Below are 21,990 nucleotides of genomic sequence, written 5' to 3'. Positions count from 1 at the left end.
CCAAAACATCTCACTTCAAAACTCCATCTATTTATATCCAAAGGAGCGCAGCTGGAGGTGAGGGTTGGGGGATTCGAGATGTTTTTTTCTTAACTTCTTTTGTACAAAATTTTGCTTTAATGTCCCATAATGGCTTGCTGAATTAGTAGCACCATCTAACTCACAAGCACACCTTATATGCGTCTTATAAAAACCAATTACCATACCCCATCATGCTCCATGGCACCACTAAATGAACTCATTAAATACACCTAGGATTACAAATCAAAGTAATTGCCAATTAGGATTTACTTAATTGTTAAAAAAAAAAAAAGTCAAGAATTTGATGCTTTCTCACTCAGTTTGCGGCAGTGCATCAGGTTATATCACACTGTGTACTTGTTTATTGGCCGGGCCATTCTGATGATTTATAGAGACGAGAACAACTAGCCGGGATCAAATTGTGATATACTCACGGCAGTAAATGCCACAGCTGAGGCAGACGGGGACAGGTAGTGCTGTAACTAAAAAAAGGTAAACTCATGACTCTATCTCTGAATTGTATCAGGACAACCAATGCCAAGGTGAGCTCAAACTTTTGTTTGAGTTTCGACGAGTAACAGCGGAGATCTGTCTTCTGAGCTGAAAATGAAATGGCAGCACTCTGAGGCCGGAGGCTACTTTAGTTCAGGGCTGCTTTGAGCGAATTCCTAATGTCAGAAGGCTACGATGACAATATAGCAGCAGGTGATTAGCTGAGGGCTCATCAGGTAAATATTGATCATGTTCACCATCTTATCTTAACACAAGGAGGAGTTAGGGCTGGTGGAAATATCTGTATTTTTTTTTTTTAAGCTGTTAAAATACTTTAAGGTGCCAGCATCAAATTTCATATAATCCAGGAGCTGGAGAACTGCAGGTTTTCAGTAAAAATAGCAGCTTATGGTGACACTAGAGGAAAAAAATTCCTGGGACCTCTACAAGTCCTTAAGATTCACATCTGTTGGCTATGGATGTCTGTTGAAAATTTCATGCAAATGGATCCCATAGAAATTTGAGTCTGGAACTAAGCTGCAGATCCCCTGCCAACACTGCCCTCCTCAGTCTGGATGATTAAAACAGGCGCTAATTGTGGGATTTAAATGCAGAACTACATTTTGGAGTTTTCTGTGTTTTCTGGTGCACTGTCTGTGGGGTATGGTAAATGTCTTGTTACTCTGCAGCATGATCTATCTAAATGCCTTGGGCTCAGCTATGGAAACACCAGCCTCTCTTTAAAAAAGTGTGGCCATTTAAATAGAACACTAAATCAAATTTTGCCAGAGGGAATGGAAGCCTATTTTCTTACCCCCCATCACTATATATAGAACATTTGTACAATATATGGACATGCCTGTGGGTTTCTCTCAATATAGAGATCGGTAGGTGAATTTTTGCTGCTTAATTGCTTCCTTTGCACCGAGTCACAAAGAGCAGAGTAGATCCATCCCTAACCTACTGCTTAAGAAAACAATAGCGCTGCAGAAGTGCCCATTTAGCTCGTGTGCAGGAGTTAACACATGCAACCTAAAATATTCAAGAAGTACCACTCATGCGTTTGTCCTAGTTGCATCTAAGAGGATTTGGCCATGCTCACATTCCTTTTAGGGTTCTCTTGGGCTGTTACTTGTAAACTCGGGGCCCTACTTTGTGGTTGGTTGACTGAAGCTGCATGTAGAAGGTTTACTTATGGGGCAAACAGCACACAGGCGGTTGTATTTGTTGGCGCACATGTGCTTCTTGACTGTGAATGTCAGTGCTTATCAGAGTGATCATGGGAAAGATAAGAATAGCAAATATGTTTTCAGTAGTCATACAAATAGATTATCCAGGCACAACGATCGAAACCAGTTATATATATTTTTTCCTCGTAAAACAATATCATGTCATGATATATTGCATGTCTCTGTAATTCTTTACCTTTTCTCTTATCAGTTTAGTCTCCAGACATAGATTCGTTTTAAATCTACTCACGGTGCTTCTGGATCACAGCCAGTCTTTTGAAAACAGCAATTTCAGTCACCCGGTCTTTGGTGTCCTCCACTGCTGCTATAACATGGCAGCAGTAATAGAAAACTATAAAAGGCCTGTGCGCGATGACAGAGTAATAACAGTAGATTTAAACTGTGGCAGAACAGGCAAGCCTCTCCCAGGCATAATGACTAATACAAATGCATGTCTATGAGCCAATAGACTGAGGTCAATAATCATTGCTTTTTTAAACTTCATTATATGAACACAAAATGTTAAGGCAAACCACTTTGGTTCAGCCTAAACGAACTCCAGAAATTCCCAGGATTACGTCCAAACATATATAATTTGCTGTACGATGGGGAACATGGGAGAGAGCTACACAGAGAGGACATGCAGATGCCAATGAAATGACTATTTGGGATTAATTTCAATAAAACTAATATGAGCAGAGTCATACTGACTGTGATATGTGTACGTGTAAGACACACACACACACACACACACACACACACACACACACACACACACACACACACACACACACACACACACACACACAGAGTAATTCAAAGCCATTTCCAGAGCTGAGCAGTTGCCTGCAGTGTTGCGGAGTGGTGTGACTGTGATGGGTCAAGCCTCCTACAAATGGTTTGGAATGCTAATAGTCTCAAAAATGGGTCAGAGAGAGCTAAATGAGAGCTAACTAGGCCTGGCTAATTATGAAGTAACCAAGTCTACATTGATCAAGCTCGAAGGCCAGAGAGGCCACTGGACTGACTTGTTGTAGACAGGGTTTCTTCTAATTAGCTTGCACTAGTACAGCAGTTTCATGCAAGTGGGTCAGTGTACGAGGACAGCAAACGAATGGATGGATGGCATCAAAAGCTCTTTTAGTGTTTAGACGAGAGATGCATGTGACATCTGATCTATTGTCTCGATCTACAGTCTCCCAATAATATGTAGAAGCAGATTAGAAATAATTAACCTCTGCAACTGTCCTATTCAAAAGCTGCTAGCATTGTGACTTAAAATATGAATCAAATTCATTAGAGTAATTAAAGATAGTAGGGTAATAATCCCTCTGTGATCTCTTTTTAATTTCCCTTTTAAATTTCACATTAATTATTTGGATGAAATGAAAAACTATTTGTTTGAAAAGTAACTTCAGACAGAACATTTTACAACAGAAATTTGATCCTTCATAGGTAATTTAATCTCCCTAGACAGACCCAGAACAATAATCCCTTTTCTTCTAGGTTAATATGGCCACATTTCCTCAAATAGCACCTCTTAAGTCACAGGACGTCAGCCGGTCTTTGTGATAATACTGCCATCTTCCGGTGAGGATTGACGTGGTTCTGGTTTGAACAAGCTTCAAACAGAACTGTATTGTAGCTCATAACATTTGCACCACTGCTTAATCAACCAGATAATGAGCAATAAGATTTGAGGCTGTTGGTGTGAGTGTTTCTGTCAAAACTCAGGAGGGAGAGGGGTGTGTGGTATAAATATTTATCCATGGCAAACAGATCAATAGCTATTAAAAAGGTCAAGGGCAGATGATGATGGATGCTGGCTGTAGGTTATCGATAAATTCTGGCTGCTATAATGAATTACAAATCCACACATGCCTGCGCACACGCATAGACAACAGACCAAATGATAGGGATTAATTCATTGATCATGCTTAATCTGTCATAATTAATTCCATAGGAACAACTGTGATGAGAGCAAGCCTCCATTAAACAGATAAATTATTCAACATGAGGAGGAGGTGGGCCCAAGATAAATGAGCTTGGGAGACTTGTGCAGCAGTCGCAGGCTGAGGCTAATTACAATCTTTTCTGGGAAACTAGCACAGGTTACTTACAGTTATAAATGCATGGATATAAAATACTATACAAGTGTAACTAGAAGCTAAGGTTCACCAAACAGTTCATGGAAGCACACATGCGTCATTTAAGCTGACTTTAAATAAGGTTTTCAGGTGATGCATGCCATAAATATCACCCTCGTTAACCTATATACTTTTATACAGACACTTCTCTTTAGCAGGTAGTGGCCCAAGTCAGTATCACATCTCTTACCATATGTTAAGTCACGGGTTTATCCTTTAAGCCATACGTTTTTACAGTTTGTTCCTCCTGTGAACATATTGTCTTTAGTTACAGAATCAAGCCCTGGGCTCTGCACTTTCCTAGCTAACAAGAAAAGTGATTTTATAGATGATGACTGCAACAATACACCAGAGGTATAAAACTTTGTAGATTCGAGAGTAAAAGTCTGTGCATGCAAAAGGTGAAGAAATACAAGGGAAGTCTTTTTTTTTACCTTTATGAATCCCCGCATATGCACTCTCCTCTATTGCATGACTCAGTCATCAGAAAAACTGATATATTTATTTATCATTCTCCACCTGGTCTTTGTCTGTAACATCCTGGGAGACTTCAAGGCCAGCCTTTTGTGTTCCTATACAAAAGCAACTTGCTATACGGTATACATCACCGTGACGACTATTGATGGTAACGAGCATAAACTTTTGACAGTAAAAACAACATAATTTTCTGTGGAACACAGCTTAAGAGTTTTTTTTTCCTGCATCTATTCTTTGTTCAGCTCTGCTGCATTGAATCGAAGACACGCATTAATCAAATTGTATTTTATTTACTTTCAGTCACCATTTACAGCTTTCTGCAGGCACAGGGTGGACACATAACATTAAGTTGCGCTATATTTTAGAGTAATCGCGTTCATATTAAAAACCACCTCAATGAAGCGCTCGTTCATGCGTTTCAAAGATGAAATGCATGAAACTAAATCACACATCATCTTTGTACACTCCTAAATATTAGGAAATATTGGTGAAAATCATCCTAGCCATTGTAATCCTTCAACTAAATCTCTCTTTATTTTTTAAGTTTACAGACCTACTAATTAAAACAGCTGCTTCTTAATGATTGAAGCACGACCAGCTCTCATTTTTCAACTTTGCAACTTTTTTTTGTTGCACACCTGTGCATTTTTAAAGATGGAACAAATCAGACTACAGAAAAAAAATCAGCGCAACACCAGCAGGGAGCAGCTGATGCTGGATATATACAGTACAGTAATGCACTGGGATAAACAAAGCAAATGAACCAACTGTACTGTGAATACAGACAGAAACGTTCTGAAATTACAATTAGAACTAGATTCTGGTGGATTTTACTTTCGATTTCTGCATTATTTTTTGATCCAAATGAGGCCGTTCATTTCACTGATCTAATAAGTTCGACCTTAAGTTTGAGTTTTGTAATAACCTTCACGTAATCAATGTCAATCCAGCTGCGGTTCATTAAAAGAACAGTCGTCTTTTCAGCCAAGGTCATCAGACTGCGTTTAAAAAAAGGTCTCTCTGCAGAGTGGACAGGTGGACTTGTTGCTGGAAGTGAACCATTTGTACTATAGCAAGAAGAGGAAAAAAAATATTGTTACTGATAGACAGGCTGCAGTTCATGGTCCATGATCTCTATAAAGACCGATAAAAGATAAATGAATATTTATAAAATATATCAATATCTCACCAAACACGCAGAGTGGAACTTCTTTTTGCATGTGCGGCAAGCCTTCTTTGGCAGAGAGTAGTTGGATCCGTGGATGACGGAGAAGCAGATCATGCAGTCCTCTATTCCCTCAAAACGCTTATCCACATTGTTCTTCCACAGAGCCAGACCCTCCATTATACTGCCATTCTAAAAGAGCACATATAATTACATTTTCTCAGTGGTTTTGTATTCTTTTTCTTAGCCGTTATCTGAAAAGAAAGTATCTGCACAGCCCTGTAGTGCCAGCACTGGCCTTTCTACTCAACAAACTTTACTTTACCAGGATATAATACAAACAACAAGGGTTGAAAAACAACACCCCAACTTATTACAGCAGCTTCTTGCATATATACTTTTTGTTTGTTTCTTTTTGTGTACCTGATGTGTTAGGTAGGTGCTCAGCTGTAACATCCAGTTCCTCCACTGCTGCACGGCAACACCCACACGCCTCCCACTCTCCACAGCGATAGAACCCAAAGGGTAATTCTGTGGAAGCTGAATCACCAACTCAATGAAGATATCATCCACAGAATAGGTGGCAATCACCTCCCGTGCTGCTGAGCGGGCCTTGACCTGGGGCACAAAGAAAAGAGAGAAAAAAAAGCACATTTTCACCGTTTTCACTGGGGGTCTTTCAGTTAAACAATCAGCCACCTGCTATATAATTAAATGCCAGGATCCTACTTAATGAACTGAATGCATTATTGTCAAGTGAGGGTTCATTAAATTCGATTTAACAGAAACTATTGCTTGTGCATCATTATACTGCAAATGTGAGGCAGGTGTAGCACTGCAGGATTTATTCATCTTCAGTGTTTATTACTACAAAAACCTTTTACCAGAGGCTAAGAAGAAGGCATCTGCAGATTTCGACAAGATCGCGTAAGTAACTGCAAACGGTTCAGTGCAGAGAAGATGAGGAATTTCACATAGTAAAAGAAAAGAAAAAAAAAAAGCCCAGAGGCCAGCTCAGAAAAGTTAAACATCTGGACTGTAAACTGCAGAAATGCCATTGTTTACTACGCCTCTTCCCAAAGTAGGGTTGCGACCCAAGGGAGCTGCTGGTTATTGTTTCATTATTTTTTTGTAATTTTCTGAAAATGCCAGAGAACAATCTAAAAGAAAGTTATTATGTGTGAATACATTTTCCTATTTAAAATGTAAGACGAGTCGGCTATTTCAGCTACACTAGAGTGTTCAGCTCATATACTCGGTTCCAGGCTGTGTGGCTGAGTTTCATTGATTCTGATTTCTATGATTCCACTTCATGTTAACTTTGTGATGTTAAAAAATTGAAAACATGAGAAACAGTGTGTCAACAGCAGCTTCATAAAAGCCATTCAAAATGAAGAGAAGAGGTCTCGGTGTGTTTTTGGCAGTGAGGATGTGAATAATGAAAGCTTAAAAATGAACAAAGTAGACGGAGTAGTGGAGGAAACACTCATCGTATGCTATTATTGCATTTTAAATGACACAATTTATAAAAAGCTGAAACGGCATATTAGAATTATATGAGAATTCTGCAATAGTTTTTTAATACCAATTAATTGCAAAAGGTTTCAGATTGTAACTTGAATAAAAAAAAGAAATCTGTACCAACAAGACAACAGATTTGGTGCTCAAACTAACTTGGAAATTTTAAGCTCTTTAACTAAGTAATAACTAAGTAAACTTACAGTCATGCTGTCAAATATTTGAGTGCTGGTGTGGACAGATGAGATCTCCTGGGCTGAGAGAACAGGACTGATGTATTTAATCGTGAACTTCTCCACGGCTGCGCTCACTCTCTTCTCCTGGCTATTCCACCACAGTCGAACCATGGCAGGCAGGTCTTGCACTGTGCTGTAGTACACACTGCAAGCCAGGTGAGGGAGCTCCCACTCAACACTGTCACACTCTACAGGGAAGAAGAACAGGAGGCGATATTTAAATCTGATGTTTAAGTACAAAAAAAGGCTACATATGCGCTCAAGAGAAAGGTTGAGAACTCCTTGGAAACACCACATTTATAAGCCGAGGTTACGATAGGGATGAGGGAAGTGAGAAATCGATACACAAACTGGCTTTGGTGATACAATACCAGTGTATCATGGTAAACAGAGAGCAAGGCGCAAAGGCAAAGGTGCTGATTTACCCGTTATGAACAACCCTAACCCTTGTTATTCAATGGCCACTGAATTAACCGATGGGAGATACTGTGGAAACAACGGTTTACTGACAGTCACTGGTGAACACATTCACTTGTGAACCAGCGCTGAAATCTTGGTAATCTAATGGGTTAAACTTTCTGTCGTAACTGTAGGTGTGTATATGTTGCTTACTGTCAACAGCCAGATTCAGGCTCTCTGTGAAGAAGGTTTTGGTCTCCCTCGCCTCTGCCTCCTGGCCTGGATAGGCCGGGTTCTCGGGCATCAGTTTGAAGACGTGGAGAAGGAGTTTGTTAAGGGAGCAGCTTCTCTTGAGGTACTGGGCATAATTGGCACGCAGCTGCACAAATTATTAAGACAAGTTAATATTTTGAAAAATACCCTCATCAAATCTCATTCTCACCACAGAACTAATATGGCTTGCTCATATTCTGTCATACAATTAAATTTAAAATTCCATCTTGTGACTCACATGCGACGGTGAGGATTTAAAAAAAGTGAGAAGCAGCTTCCAGGACAGCAAGTATCCTAGTATGCAGGAGTACTCCACGCTGAGAGGCTGGACCACTGCAAACTCTCCCACCTGAATGCCTGACAGGATGTTATCACACAGCTCTTCACAGGTTGACAGGATGGCCATCAGAGACGCTGGAGGAGACCTGAACACAAGATCTAACTGTAAGAATCGCTTAAAAAAATTACCTATAACAAAACCTGACAATATTTTGTATATGACAAAACAAAGAAAGTGGAAAAGAAACCATTGCATCTGTGCAACAAGACGATCCCAAATGACTTACAGGCATGGCTCATCTCTGTCGTCGTCAGATTTATTGTTGTCGCCTTCTCCATCACACTCGGGCAGCTGAGGCATGACCCTGCAATGACAAGAAGAAAGTACATTCATTTTTTATACCTTACCGTATACGTGAGGGGACTATGTGCAAATGCCTGCAGGCGCTCAAGTTTTCAGGACAAATATAACACTGTATATTCAAAATCCTCACTTTTCCAATATGTGGTAGACGGCGATCTGAAGAGGTCTGGCCTTAAACAGGAGCAGAGGACAGAAAGTGTTGAGGAGTGTTTGAAGAGGCTCTGGCAGGTTCGTCTTCTGGTCCGCTATGAAGCGCGGTGGCAGCGAGTTTTGGGTTAGCTGCTGCACAGGTACATGCGTCAGTGCAACACCGACTGACTGCAGTACTGCCAAAGGGAACACGGGGTCATCTGGTTCAGCAAAGGCCTCTGAATAACATAACAAAGAGAATGATTAGAGTACTACATACAGGACTACGTAATGTTTTAACATGTACATCATCTTCCTAAACCATATAATAGAGAGATACGTTTTTTGGGGGTATTAAAAAAAACAATTACTTACACTCATTATGCACTTGTGCATATGTAAATAACTGACATTAAATATCATACATGCTATAATACTGCATCCACAGATATATTAAATGGTATACAGAAATTAAAACATCTACATATAAATGAATCTAATGACAGTAAGTTAATTCCACTAAATTTGAAGTCCTTTACTGTCAGGAGCTAAAACATCTGTCTTCTTCTTCAACCAATCCACTTTATTTGATTTGGCACAGATTTTGCCTCTTCAGATGAAACCCTCTGAGGGACTCGTGTCTGCTCCAGGTCTCAAACCAGGGATCTTTCACACATTAGGCAAACTGTTAACTAATACACCATGAAGCCGCTGAGGAGATTAAAAAAACCTCTGGAGATTCATATTGCACACTGTCTGCCACATGTTTTTACTTTAAACTTCACACATGACAAGTAGGGTTCCACTCTTTGCATTCCTATTGATTTAAAAAGTTTGGTGGTTTGCAGTGAGACTAGTTATGACATATCTGCATTTCACCTTTACTTTGAAAAAAATAATTTTCAAATAAAAGTGCTTGTGGGACAGAAAGAAACAGAGATTTGTTCTAAATTTAATTCTGAGAGTGAAGTATAATGGTTTGAAAAAGTGTTTGCCCACTTCCTGATATCCTATTTTTTGTATGCTTGTCCCAGTTAAACGCTTCAGTTCATCAAACAAATTTAATATTAGACAAAGACAACATGAGTAAACACAAAATGCAGTTTCTAAGTAAAGGTGTTTATTATTGGTGGGGTGGGGTTGATTACTGCAACACCTGTTCTCAATCAAGAAATCACTTAAATGAGACCTACCTGACGAAGTGGAGCATACCAAAAGATCCTCAAAAGCTAGACATCATGTGAGACCACAGTGAGAGCCATTATAATGGCAAAAACATGGACAGCTGTGAACTTTCTCAAGGGTGGCTGGCTGACCACAATTACCCGAAGAGCACAGCGACGACTCGTCCAAAAGGTCACAAAAGACCCCAGAACAACATCCAAAGAACTGCAGGCCTCACTCGCCTCAGTTAAGGTGAGTGTTCATGACTCCACCATAAGACAGAGACTGGGAAAGAATGGCAGTTTCAAGACAAAACCTACTGCTGAGCAAAAGAAACTTTCTGGAAGGTGTGTGTCCCATTACATCTGGTGTAAAAGTAACACAGCATTGCAGAAAAAGACATCACACCAACAGTAAAAAATGGTGGTGGTAGTGTGATGGTCTGGGGCTGTTTTGCTGCCTGAGGACCTGAAAGACTTTCTGTGGTAAATGGAACCATCAATTCTGCTGTCTACCAAAACATCCTAAAGGAGAACATCCGGCCATCTGTTTGTGACCTCAAGCTAAAGCGCACTTGGTTCTTATAACAGGACTATGATCCGAAACACACCAGCAAGTCCACCTCAGAATGGCTTAAGAAAAACAAAATAAAGACTTTGGAGCGGCCTAGACAAAATCAACGACCTTAAAAAGGCAGTTCATGCTCGAAAACCCTCCAATGTTTCTGAATTACAACAATTCTGCAAAGACGAGTGGGTCAAAATTCCTCCACAGCGCTGTAAAAGACTCGTTGCCAGTTATCACAAAAGCTTGATTACAGTTGTTGCTGCTAAGGGTGGCCCAACCAGTTATTAGGTTTAATCAGATCATTTATTCACAAAGGGCCATGTAAGTTTGGATTTGTTTCCCCTTAACAATAAATACCTTAATTTAGAAACTGCACTTTGTGTTTACTTGTGTTATCTTTGTCTAATATTTAACCTCCTAAGACCCGAACTCTTCCACGGCATGCAATTTTAATTTCTCTTTGATATTTGGGCATATTGGGGCCCGATAAATGTAAAAACAAAGAATTACCAGATTTTTTTTTTTACCTTATTTTTGTTTTTATGAAAAATCAGAGCCACATATGAGGATTTTCGTTTAATATTTTGACAGAACAGTAGCAGTATAATGTCCTCGTAAGTGGATATCAGGCCCTTGAAGAGCAAAATTGAGTATTTTGGTCTAAATAACCCAAAATGTGATGTCCACATATGTGGACGCCAGGTCCTAGGAGGTTAAATGTGTTTGATAATCTGAAACATTTAAATGTGACATACATATAAAAGAAGAGGAACTCAGGAAGAGGGTCAAACACTTTCACACCACTCTCTGCTCTTGCTGATAATGTTTGTCCACTTTCAACTTTAGAGGCGTGACTGAGGTATCAACTTTCTTCCACAATTTCCGACTGAATCTCTGGATCAAAAATGTACTATTCAGTTACACAGAGGATATGTGCTATCTAATGTTTAGCAAAATTGGAAAAAAAACCATCATATCCACACATACCTGTGATACTGACAGGCAGCGGTAACAGCAGGTTGTAGATTCCCTCTACAAAGAAATCTGTCCATTCGCCAGCCAGTTCTGGTGGCAGCTTGTCTGCTATATTGGACGAAGATAATGTTGTGAAGAACTCATTCAGCTTCACTATCAATCCAGCGTTCTCGCACACAAACAGCTGCACCCATGGGTTCCATAGACTTCCAACATTCTCACTGGCAGTCTGAGATTGAAGCAAGAAAATAAAGTCGAAGACTGTGAGAAATAAACATTCTGGGAGTAGCAGAGTATCACAACAAAGACTAACAATTTAAATACAGTGACAACAAAAAAAAACAGCCGTTTTCACAGATAAACTCCAAACAATGTTTGGGACTCTGCAGTGCGAAGACAGCTGGAGGATAATCCGTTTAATGCCTCATCATACCGATTTGGACGTTTCTGTTTTCGCATGACGCTCAGCGGGCTAAAGTTTAGAACGATTTTTGACTGCGGTGTATATGTGGAAAAAGGCTCATCTATGAGATACATCTCACCTCCAACCATGCCAACATAGAGCACAGCAGGAAGTCCCACTGGCTTCCCCCTAGAATTGCTGGACAGCGAATCACCAGCCAGGACAGGAACCGCATGATCTCCACACTAAGGTTCAACTGCTCTGAAGTTGCTTTGGACAGGTCACTAAAACATGTGAAATAGAAAAAGCAGTCAAAACCAGTAGAAAATATACCAGTGAGTCACACAATTTAACCAATTGTAGCCGTTTTTAACTTTATTGAAGAATATACCATTCTTTAAAAGAACTGACCAAATCTGGGATAAAGTATAGCTAATTTAATCTTACCTTATCTTATAGTAGGACTTGTTTTCCAGCATATTTTACAGATGCCAGTGGTGCAAGGGGTATGTGTCAAATTAACATTCATGTGAATGATCTCGTTTAGTAGGTACAAGTCACATTTTACCAAGAACCCCCTATAAGACTTTAGCATTTTGGAACTGCTCATTTGCTTCTTACTTTATCCCGTGACCCCTGGAATACGATAACCAATGTTATCGAGATGTTATAACCAATGTTATAAACTTCAGCTGTCGAGGGTTTTGATATTGTGCCTAATCAGTGTACACAAACTTTGTGTTTCGAGAGATTAATAAACAGCTTATGCAGTTACATTACCAGCTAACGAGGAACCAGTCCTCCCTGCTGTTCCTCCATTCCATCACAGTGGCCAGGATAGCCTGCACAACCTTGTCCTCTACTTGTGTGCTGGCATTCAGACAGCACAGCAGCACTGCCAGACACCCATACACATCTGAGACACACAGGCACAATTATTATTCACTTCTTCAAGCACAAAATAAGCATGTGTGCATTTGTAAAAATTTGTGTGTATATTCATATGTGTGTTCTTACTTTCATCCTCCTGCCAGTTGACTAATCCAGCAGTAGCCAAAGCTACAAGACTCTCCCTGTCTTCATTGCTCATACTGGGGCAGAGTACCTGGAGTGTGTTCAGTTTGCTTTGAGACACTGGGAACAAACTGGTCAAACACAGAAAATTATGAATATGCAACACAGCTACAAAAGCAGCCACATGACAGCTCCGAGTGTGAAATCCGTGAATTTAAACTATTTTAACTGATCAATTGCTGACCTGTTTGCACTACCATAAAGCTTCCTCACTGCTGCGCCTTCCAAGCTGTTGCTGTGGATGTAGTTTTCTAGAGTCAGAGACCACAGACCTCCCTCTGTCACTGACCTAAATGGCAACAAGACAATTTAAAAAAATAAATAAATAAATCACTGAATGGTGTTTTAAATTACTGCCTAGAAAGTGAGATGTGAATCAAAGACAGAGCAAAAAACATAAATGAGATATTTCCAGTAGAGCTAAAAACTCAATAAATCAATGTTACCCATGCCTTCAATATGTATAAAAGCTTCTGTTTATACAGAATTTTACGACACAGGTTGGTCTTGCCAAGCGCTAAATAAATCTGGTCTTTGTCAGGAATTAGTGAGTAAATATCACCTCGTGTAGAGAGTCTCCAGCAGGGGTTTCATTGGAACCTGTCCATTAAGCCCTTCTGAGAGGCCCCAGTCAGTCAGCATGTTGTGATATGTCGACACCATCGTAGGGCTGTAGTTTAACTCCTTACACCACTGCAGAGCGTAAAGTAGTTCTGAAACTAATGAACAAAAGGGCACCAAAAAATGGATTAAGCATTATAGTCTGTCAAATAAAAAATACATCATGTAGTCTCGGAATAAAAACAAAAAAAACTAAGTTGAGGGAAAACTGTAGCTCATGTTCTGTTCAATTTGTCTACCTGTGTATGTAAGGTTTTGTTGAAGTGAAGGACTTTCTGCCACACTCTGGCCACCATGTGTGAATGCAGCACTGTGTGCCACCTTCCCTAAAAGAGCACAGGCACACAGGTGGGCTGGCAGCTTGTTCAACTCCCTGAACTTCCACATGTCCATGGAGGGTTTTTCACAAACATCTCGCAAACGGCTAGACAGTAAAGGGCTTTTGATCCACTGAAGACACAGAGAATAGGAGTAGAACTATGGATTAGTATCAAATATTTAATTGCAAGATTTAATTTTAAAAAAATTCTTCCGTTTAAAATATTTGCCCATTGTTTACCAACGCCCAAATGATCCCTTTAATAAAATTGATGCGCATTAAGGTTACCGACCTGAGGAGGTAAGGCCTGCCTGATTCTTGTCCACTCTGTCTGGCTGGGCATCAGGAGGGTAAAGAACTGGATGATGATGGGGGACGCCTGATCACAGACAGAGATGATCGACTCCACCACGCTTTGTACGGCCAAAACTAGAACCTGTATGCTGTAACAAAATAACAGCCGGAAATCTTAATTGCAACAAGACAGGAAAAGATTCTTCAAGTATGCATCACATGCAATAAACAGGTCAGAATTAGTTCAATTACAGACCAATTTATTTTTTAAAGAAGCATTTCCTTACCCTTTCATATCCAGCGGTGTGGCAAGCAGCTGCTTCCTCACCCAAACAGCTGCACTGTGCAGGAAGCCGCCTTCTTTGACCTCATATTCACAGTGTTGGACCAATGACTGGACCCCAGCCACGCACACTTTCCTCATTTTATGTAAAAGTGAGTCTATCAAAACAATATCACGACAAATGAGTTTTGTTTTGTTTGTTTTTAAATCATACCTGTCAAGTATGCATGAGGCTTGTGCACTGTGCAAATACCCACCAGATAAGTGAGTGTGCGCCTGATCTTGAGCAGTGAGCTGGAAGACGGTGAGCAAGAGCTCCTCAGCGGAGACGAGAAGAAGGCAGTCTTGTACAGAAGAGAAGAACGTGGAAGCCACATCACAAATGAAGGAGATGAGTGGCTCCATGTTGCCTTTATCTGATAGGCTTTTGGTCTCAGACAGAGTGGCGTGGAGTTTCTCCAAGATTTTCTCCATGTACACCTCTCCGATCAGAGACTCTGCATATGTAAAACAGACAGAACACGTGATTTTTGAGTAAAACAAGCAAACAAAAAAAGTCGTCTTCTTTTTTTTTTTTGTAAAAATGTTTGATTTTGTGTTCACCATTGTTGTGATGCTGAGAGAGGACCAGGCTGATAAGCGTCCAACTGTGGCCGCTTGTAGAAGAGATGGAGTCGCAAGAGCTGCTCCCCACCTTGCAGAGCTCCTCAGTCAATCCCAGGAGTTGTTCACCCAGAACCGAACCTTTTAGCCAATCACTGCAGCTCTTCAGAGTCTCCGGATCCATACATGCCTGACAGGAAAGATAGCAGAGCAGCACAGACAGTTCCAGCATCATAAATTTGATATATATGTAGGGAACAAGCTGAAGAAAAGAAAAAAGAAATGAGTGAGTGAGTAGCACATACCCTCTGAATAATCTGCAGGATAATTCCCCATGACAGACCCATCTAGAAACCAGAGTGAAGAGTGAAAATATTAGCACAGGAAAAAAGTTTGAGATGAATCTCCAGCAAATGTGGGGATCCTGATGATAGTGAAGACTCGACATCAAGTTTCACATCTGCATCTCACCGTGGTGATATGGTTGAGGATGCGGTTGATCTCCTGCCCACTGCAGCAGTGAAGCGAGCTGAAGACCATCTCCACCAGGTGTTCGGTGTCTGTGCGCCCCTTTTCAGCCAGCCACACCACCACCCGCTCCAACAGGAACTGCACTGCTGGATTTTTCATAATCCCCTCGTCCCTCTGCATCTCGTCTTTTGTCATTTTGTCATCCAATTCAACCAATGTCTAAGAGAAGCACAGTTCGGGTGAAAAAAATGAAACCTTCAATGAGCTATAAGAGCTGGTAAGGATGAAATAATTTTCACTATTGAATCCAAAGGGTCATACAAGGGTTCTTTCACATTTAAGACTTCATTAAAATTACAGATAATTAACGTTACAGTCGGCAGTTTTGCAAATCATGACACCTATTTGTAAAAACAATGTTTTCACAGATTTTGCAATTAAGAAGACAAATTCATGGGGTGTAAAAAAAAAAAAAAGAAGAAGATTAGCAGAACACAACCACTAAAAATCAAAGGAAGGAATAAATGATTGGCATTAAAATACAATTCTCTGCAATTAAAATTAAAAATTAAAAAACAAATGACTTACACTGAAAACTCTGGGGGTGTGGAAAGACCGCATAAGATGAGAGAGGAAAACAAGATGTCTCTCTGAGTTTTTCTCATTCACATGCACCAGGCACAGCTGTGCCAGCTGGCACACTACATCTTCAAAATGCTGCGTCTGTAGGGACCCAAATGCTTTCTCATTCACAAGCTCTGACACCGCCTGCGCAAGCTTCTCAGCGCCATCCCCCTCAACTCCAGTTTTCTCATTTTCTTCTGGTTTAGAAAAACACAACCTGACAGATTTCTTCTTCTGTGTTTGCTTTTTGTTTACCCTCTCAGGATAACGCATCACCTGGAGAAACACAGGAGAGAATAGATTTGTTTTGGCGCCACTTTATCTGTTACCTAATGACCTTTTTTCCTTTTCTTTTTTTGACATAAATTGCTCTGACAGTCATATTGATCTCCTGCATCCTCAGTGCCAAAATTGCCATTTCTGTGGAGAATACATTTGAGCAAGAGACTTTTCAAAAGTAAGCTTACATGTAGCAAGGTGGCTATCCCTTCCAAAGCCTGTGGATCTGCCTCCTCGTTGTCAACATAACTCACACAGAGAAGACCAAGTTCCTCCCAGAAGTCTGTCAGAAGTCTTTGAAAGACATCTTTGCTGTCACTGGCTTCACCTTCCCTTTGTAAACCTACCCTCTTCTCCCAGGAAATGAGCATTTCAGTGACCGAAAGGAAGAGAGGACCATTCTGAAGGGAAGGATTTCTTAGAGCATTTTCAAGTAGGGGTAGAAGCTACAAAAAGACAAAAGCAAATGTAAGAAAGATGCCAACCTCGCTAGATTTACCATTATGGGAAAAGCATGCATGACTGAGTGACTCCACCTGCTGTGAATTCAGCATGGTCCTTATTTTCCCCTGGTCATCCACATCCTCTGCATTTTGTAATACGCAGTATCTCAAGCACTCAACAAAAGATGTCACTATCGCCGCACTTTCTGATGGGCTCGTTACTGCACGCTCACTAGAAAGACTGACACAATCACACAATTGAGGTTATATAGTGCAAAAGATTATTAAGTTACATGAAGAGTAATAAGAATATTATTCATCAAATGACTTGCTAAAGAATTCAAATAATACATTTACTTTCTGAGTGTATTAATTTGACCTGTACAATTTTCTCATTCAGCATAATACATGCATACATTTTAAAAAACAGATAGAAATATACACATAAACTAATTACCCTTGTGCGAATGTAGTGAAGAACATGGTGAAGAAGTCCATCTTTGGATCAGTGACCTCTGGGGGCAGTTTACTAAGAAGCGGCATCAGATTCGGGTGTAAAGCTTTAGCCATGCCTTTGCCGCCCTCTTTTAACAGAGCCCAAAGTTTGGGCAAGAAGCCTTTCTTGGCATTCACGTGTGTCCAGCAATCCTAAACCACACACAGACAAAACAACAACAAAATAAAACACATCTACTTGTTGTTGCTTAACATAATGTCTTCTTGCACTACTTTTTCACTTCATTTTAATATCAGAAATCCAGCTGTATTATCATTATTGCATGGTCATGTTTTAAACATGAGCTTACATGGATTGTAGACACAACGTGGAGAACAGCCTCCCACACGGGGGGCAGCACTACAGGATCCGTGTCGTCGATACTGAGGAGGACAGCGGGACAGAGACGCACTGCTTCAGCCTGGACCAGTCCTGGTGTGAACTCACACAGAGCACACACCATCTCAAAAAACGCCCCCCTCACCTGCAGTTGTAATTTTTACAACAGTATATTAGACATGTAATATGTGGTTTCTAGCAGCACAAACAGGTCTGATGCAACTTGTCATAGTTGCTCATTCAGTTCAGATTTAGCCAAAACGTGCAAACAAACAGTAACAGAAATTAATGTCATGGTGCATTTAAAGCTTTCTGTTGGCAGGTGACAGCCCAGCAAAAACACTTTGTTTGTTTGTTTTGAGGGTTTGTTTTTTGCACACTACAAATACCATTCAAATCAGGCCTAATCAGCTAGTACCTGTGGAATCTTGTGTTTGCCATATTTCCAAAACTTTCCAGAATTAACAAGATGTGCTAGTCCTGTCTCCAGGGCCGCCCTGTCATCCTGGAGCAGCAGGGAGAGAAGTCTCTTCACCCCCAACAGAGAACTGGTCAGCATGCGCACATATTTGGCTTCCCTCTCCTCCTCCGTCAAACTTCTAGAGAACAAGGAAAAATCAGTGCCTCAGCAAAGACAGAATACATTATAATCGTGGCGCACAGTGAGAAGGACGAACAGAGGCGCTACAATGAGATGAAATCTTAGCATACTGGGAATCGCTCAGTGTGTCGGCCGTTTCCTTCAACAAAACATCTTGAAGTACCTGCAATGTAAAAACAACAATTGCATGTTAAATTCAGCTAAAGCAAAAAAATTCACCACGTCCACAATGATGCCACCGCTTCTACTCACATTAAGGATTTCATCCTTGCAGAAGCTGATAGCTTCAGGCTGTTTTGCGGGTGAGAAAGCAGCCTGGAAGGCCTGGAACGCAGCTGAGGCTGCAGGTGTGTGGGTGTCACACTGGGACAGAATCCAGTGACCCATCAAGCTTTTCAGAAATGGGGCCAAACTGCGACGTACTTTTAGCACCAGCTGCTCAAAAGCCTGCTGGGTAGCCTCCCTAATGCGTCGATCGTGATCCTGACAGACATTATGAAGAGAAAACTTTTTTTAACTTTATTTTTTTAAAATATAAAATGTTCTTCTAGTGTAGTTTTAGGCAGCCACTTAGTGAGAAATACTTTTACACATTTTTATAATTACACATTGGTAAAAATGGATTGATATGAAATCTGAAGTAGCGGAAAATCTACAATTGTTGAGCTGGTTGGAGTGGTTTGTTATGCACTAAATGTCATTTATTTTTCCAGAATAGTTGAAATTAATAGTAACAATAATAACAATAGAAATAATATGAAAACTAATCATGATTTCCCAATAAATGACTAGCTCACCACTGATATTTTGCAGTAAATCCTTGGCCAGTATGGTAGGATCCCTTTGACAACATCGGCATCCCGTTCCTGACACATGGACCCAAAATCCTGCACAGCCTGAGAAGATTACACATAATCACCAGACAAATTTGGACAAAAAAACAACGTATCTAACAGTCATGTCCACACAGTATTTTATGGTACTGTTTGTAACATATGTGTGGGTATGTGTGCTTTTTTAACTTTTTACATAGCAATTATGTCAAGTCAACTAAAGTCAAAAGTTTATTTCTATAGCACATGTCAAACAATGTCAGCTGTTATACAAAATATACACTATACACAACAGTCACTAAATCAACAACAAATATGCACTAAAAACAATCAAATTAAACAAAGTGAGTAAGACTGTGCTTGCATTATAAAAAAAGACAGTGTACCCTGCTCAACTAGAACTGAAAGCAAGTGAGAATAGGTAGGTTTTTAATCAGTCTGTTCAGACAGGGCAGCTCTTATGTGAAAAGATAAGTTCTTTCAAAGGTCACAAGCCATGACTGAAAAGCTAAGTAAGATGGCATCAAAACCACTGAGACTCTTTTAAACTTAGATCCTGAAAAGTGAATCCTTATATGTAGTGCAAGCCAGTTTAAGGAGGCTAATACAGGTGTAATGTCATCACGTCGTTTCTTTCCTGTTGAGAGTAAGCTGCTACAATTTGTGTTTCAGTTAGATTTCAACAAATGTGAAGTTTTTGTAAGTGACCTCTGTACACAGCAAAGTGGAGTTTAACTCAAACAACCAAGACATGATTGAAACAAACTTGCTGCTTTAATTCAAAAGGCTAATCAAAAGTACAGAATTCACTGTTTAAAAAGGTAACAATGTTTACATACAGATCAACTATTTTCAGAGACGACTCAAATGTAATTGGACAATTGACTGACAAGTAGTTTCCTGGCTGGGTGAGGAAAGTTTCATCAGCATGGAGATTTGGAGTTCACTCTAAGTGTTAAACTTTTATTTGATGGCTGTTCACTGAAACTCTCAGTGTTTCATATGCATATATAAACATATGCTAAACTCCCAGCATATGTTTTGCGTAATATGACTTATTTACAGTGAAATCATATCGGGGTTTGTGTATCTGGCATCAAGCAGAATAACAGTTAAACTTACAGCTGGGGTTTAAACTCACCTTAAGTCTGGTGACAACATCCCTCTTCGACAATTTTCTGAGCACCAGGCGGAAATCTGCATCTACCAGGTTGTCTATGTCTTCCGCGCCGTGGACAGCTGGAACGTAACTCAGCTCCGAGGCGACAGTCGAACCGAAGCCAACAAACGCCGGGATTACGCCACCTTCCCGGGTCAGGACCTCAGCAGCTCGGCCGCTGCTGGACGGCTAGTGGCGGGAAAGAAAAAAAAAACGAAGTGTGGTTAGCTACATCTATTAAACATCACAGCTATGTCACGCGTTGTGATAATCAGAAGTTTATATTAGCTCGTTTTCGGCTTTGTTGTTAGCAATTTTAGCTTTTGTCTTTAACACTCTGCCTTACAGACAGTGGGAGCAACTCACCCGAACATTTCCTTTAGTTCGCTGTTTATTCTTACCCCCCATGGCTATGTATTAATCTTTAAAGTGTATATTTCCTATGATAACTCTGTAGTTACTAAAGCTGACAGCATTTCATTACACAGACCTAACGCGAGTGGTCACGCTCGTGTTCCGGAAGTCTGGACTTCCTGTTTACATCTTTCAAAGTAAAGCGCCCGTGTCAAAGTTTTATAATTCTGCCTTTTGGGGTTTTGGTGATAACTATCGGTACTGGCTTTTCTAACGAAGACTATTATCAGTGCTCGTTGTCACAGACTCTTTGCATTTTTGTAGTCACAGACTCTTTGCATTTTTGTAGTCAATAGATAATAAGTACTTGAAATATGCATTGTGACAAACTAATTGCAGGAATTTGCAAAGATAAGACTGACATTTCCCTCAGATATGTCCATTGTTGTTATGAATTTAAACCCCAGATAAGAATTCTTTCTGAAAACAGAAAATGTAAGTATGGGGTTAGATCTTGGAGCATTTTACTATAGCCACTACGTAATCATGGGTCATGTGTAGACTTCTTGTTGCTATCATAGATTTTTACTCTTCTTTGGTTTTGTGAGTGTATTAACAAAACCATGGTGATGATTGTGGTGTTTTGTTGTTCTAAAAATGTTTTTTTAATTAAGAAATAATATGCATGTACTAGCTTGTATATAATCTTAATGTTATTATATATATATATATATATATATATATATATATATATATATATATATATATATATATTAGTATAAAGTCATACAGTAGGTTTGCTTGGATTCTTTTTTTTTTATTTAACCTTTATTTAACCAGGAATGTCCCGTTGAGATCAAAAACCTCTTTTTCAAGGGAGTCCTGGCCAAGAGGCAGCACTTAAAATATTTTAAGTTTGCACTTATCATGCGACATCGTTTGGGAATTAATGTTAAACAAATTTTAATTTATATTTTAAAACACTGCTACACACATAACAGCAGTAGCAGTCACATTCTCAAAAAACTTGAAATCGCTTGTGCTTGCTTCCGTTAATTCTTTCTTCTTCTTAAGCTGAAACACGGCGGGCATCTTTGCTGCCCTCCACAGACAAAGCGCAGACTGTGCAAGTAAACAGTGGTTTTCGAATTTTAGACGAGGATGCTGCAAGAGAAAAGCTAATTTAAATGTCCCCTGCATGATATTTGGAAATTTTTATATTGTCTGCTTGCTAGATTTGATAAATGTAAATTGGGATGTGATACACTGCACTGGTATGACATTTTTTCTGATTACTGTTAAAATATACTGTAAAGTATTTACTCTGATACTGATATGATGTAATTTGTGTTGGACACT

At 39.9% G+C, this 21,990-nt stretch overlaps 1 protein-coding gene across 1 annotated transcript; it reads right to left on the bottom strand.

Annotated features, from left to right (window-relative positions):
- Positions 1-4,636: 4,636 nt before the first annotated feature.
- Positions 4,637-20,794, bottom strand: ltn1 (listerin E3 ubiquitin protein ligase 1). The gene is made up of 32 exons (XM_084942413.1): positions 20,644-20,794; positions 20,260-20,466; positions 19,083-19,181; positions 18,538-18,768; positions 18,396-18,448; positions 18,103-18,283; positions 17,656-17,829; positions 17,307-17,497; positions 16,943-17,090; positions 16,595-16,852; positions 16,092-16,403; positions 15,504-15,722; positions 15,338-15,379; positions 15,033-15,222; positions 14,687-14,926; positions 14,434-14,587; positions 14,145-14,295; positions 13,773-13,983; positions 13,475-13,631; positions 13,097-13,201; positions 12,856-12,983; positions 12,619-12,754; positions 11,978-12,122; positions 11,448-11,664; positions 8,731-8,968; positions 8,524-8,601; positions 8,196-8,382; positions 7,898-8,063; positions 7,253-7,473; positions 5,955-6,149; positions 5,556-5,723; positions 4,637-5,433 (listed from the first exon to the last, which is right to left on the bottom strand). Exons 1-32 carry the CDS (start codon positions 20,683-20,685, stop codon positions 5,371-5,373), a joined length of 5,307 nt encoding a protein of 1,768 aa, XP_084798539.1. The 5' UTR covers positions 20,686-20,794; the 3' UTR covers positions 4,637-5,370.
- Positions 20,795-21,990: the final 1,196 nt, after the last annotated feature.

The sequence above is a fragment of the Perissodus microlepis genome, chromosome 10 (genome assembly GCF_051167445.1).
Source record: "Perissodus microlepis isolate ML-2025 ecotype Zambia chromosome 10, ASM5116744v1, whole genome shotgun sequence".
NCBI classification, from domain to species: domain Eukaryota; kingdom Metazoa; phylum Chordata; class Actinopteri; order Cichliformes; family Cichlidae; genus Perissodus; species Perissodus microlepis.
The sequence above is the reverse complement of the archived record's forward strand: the minus strand, read 5'-3'. Positions and strand labels throughout refer to the sequence as shown.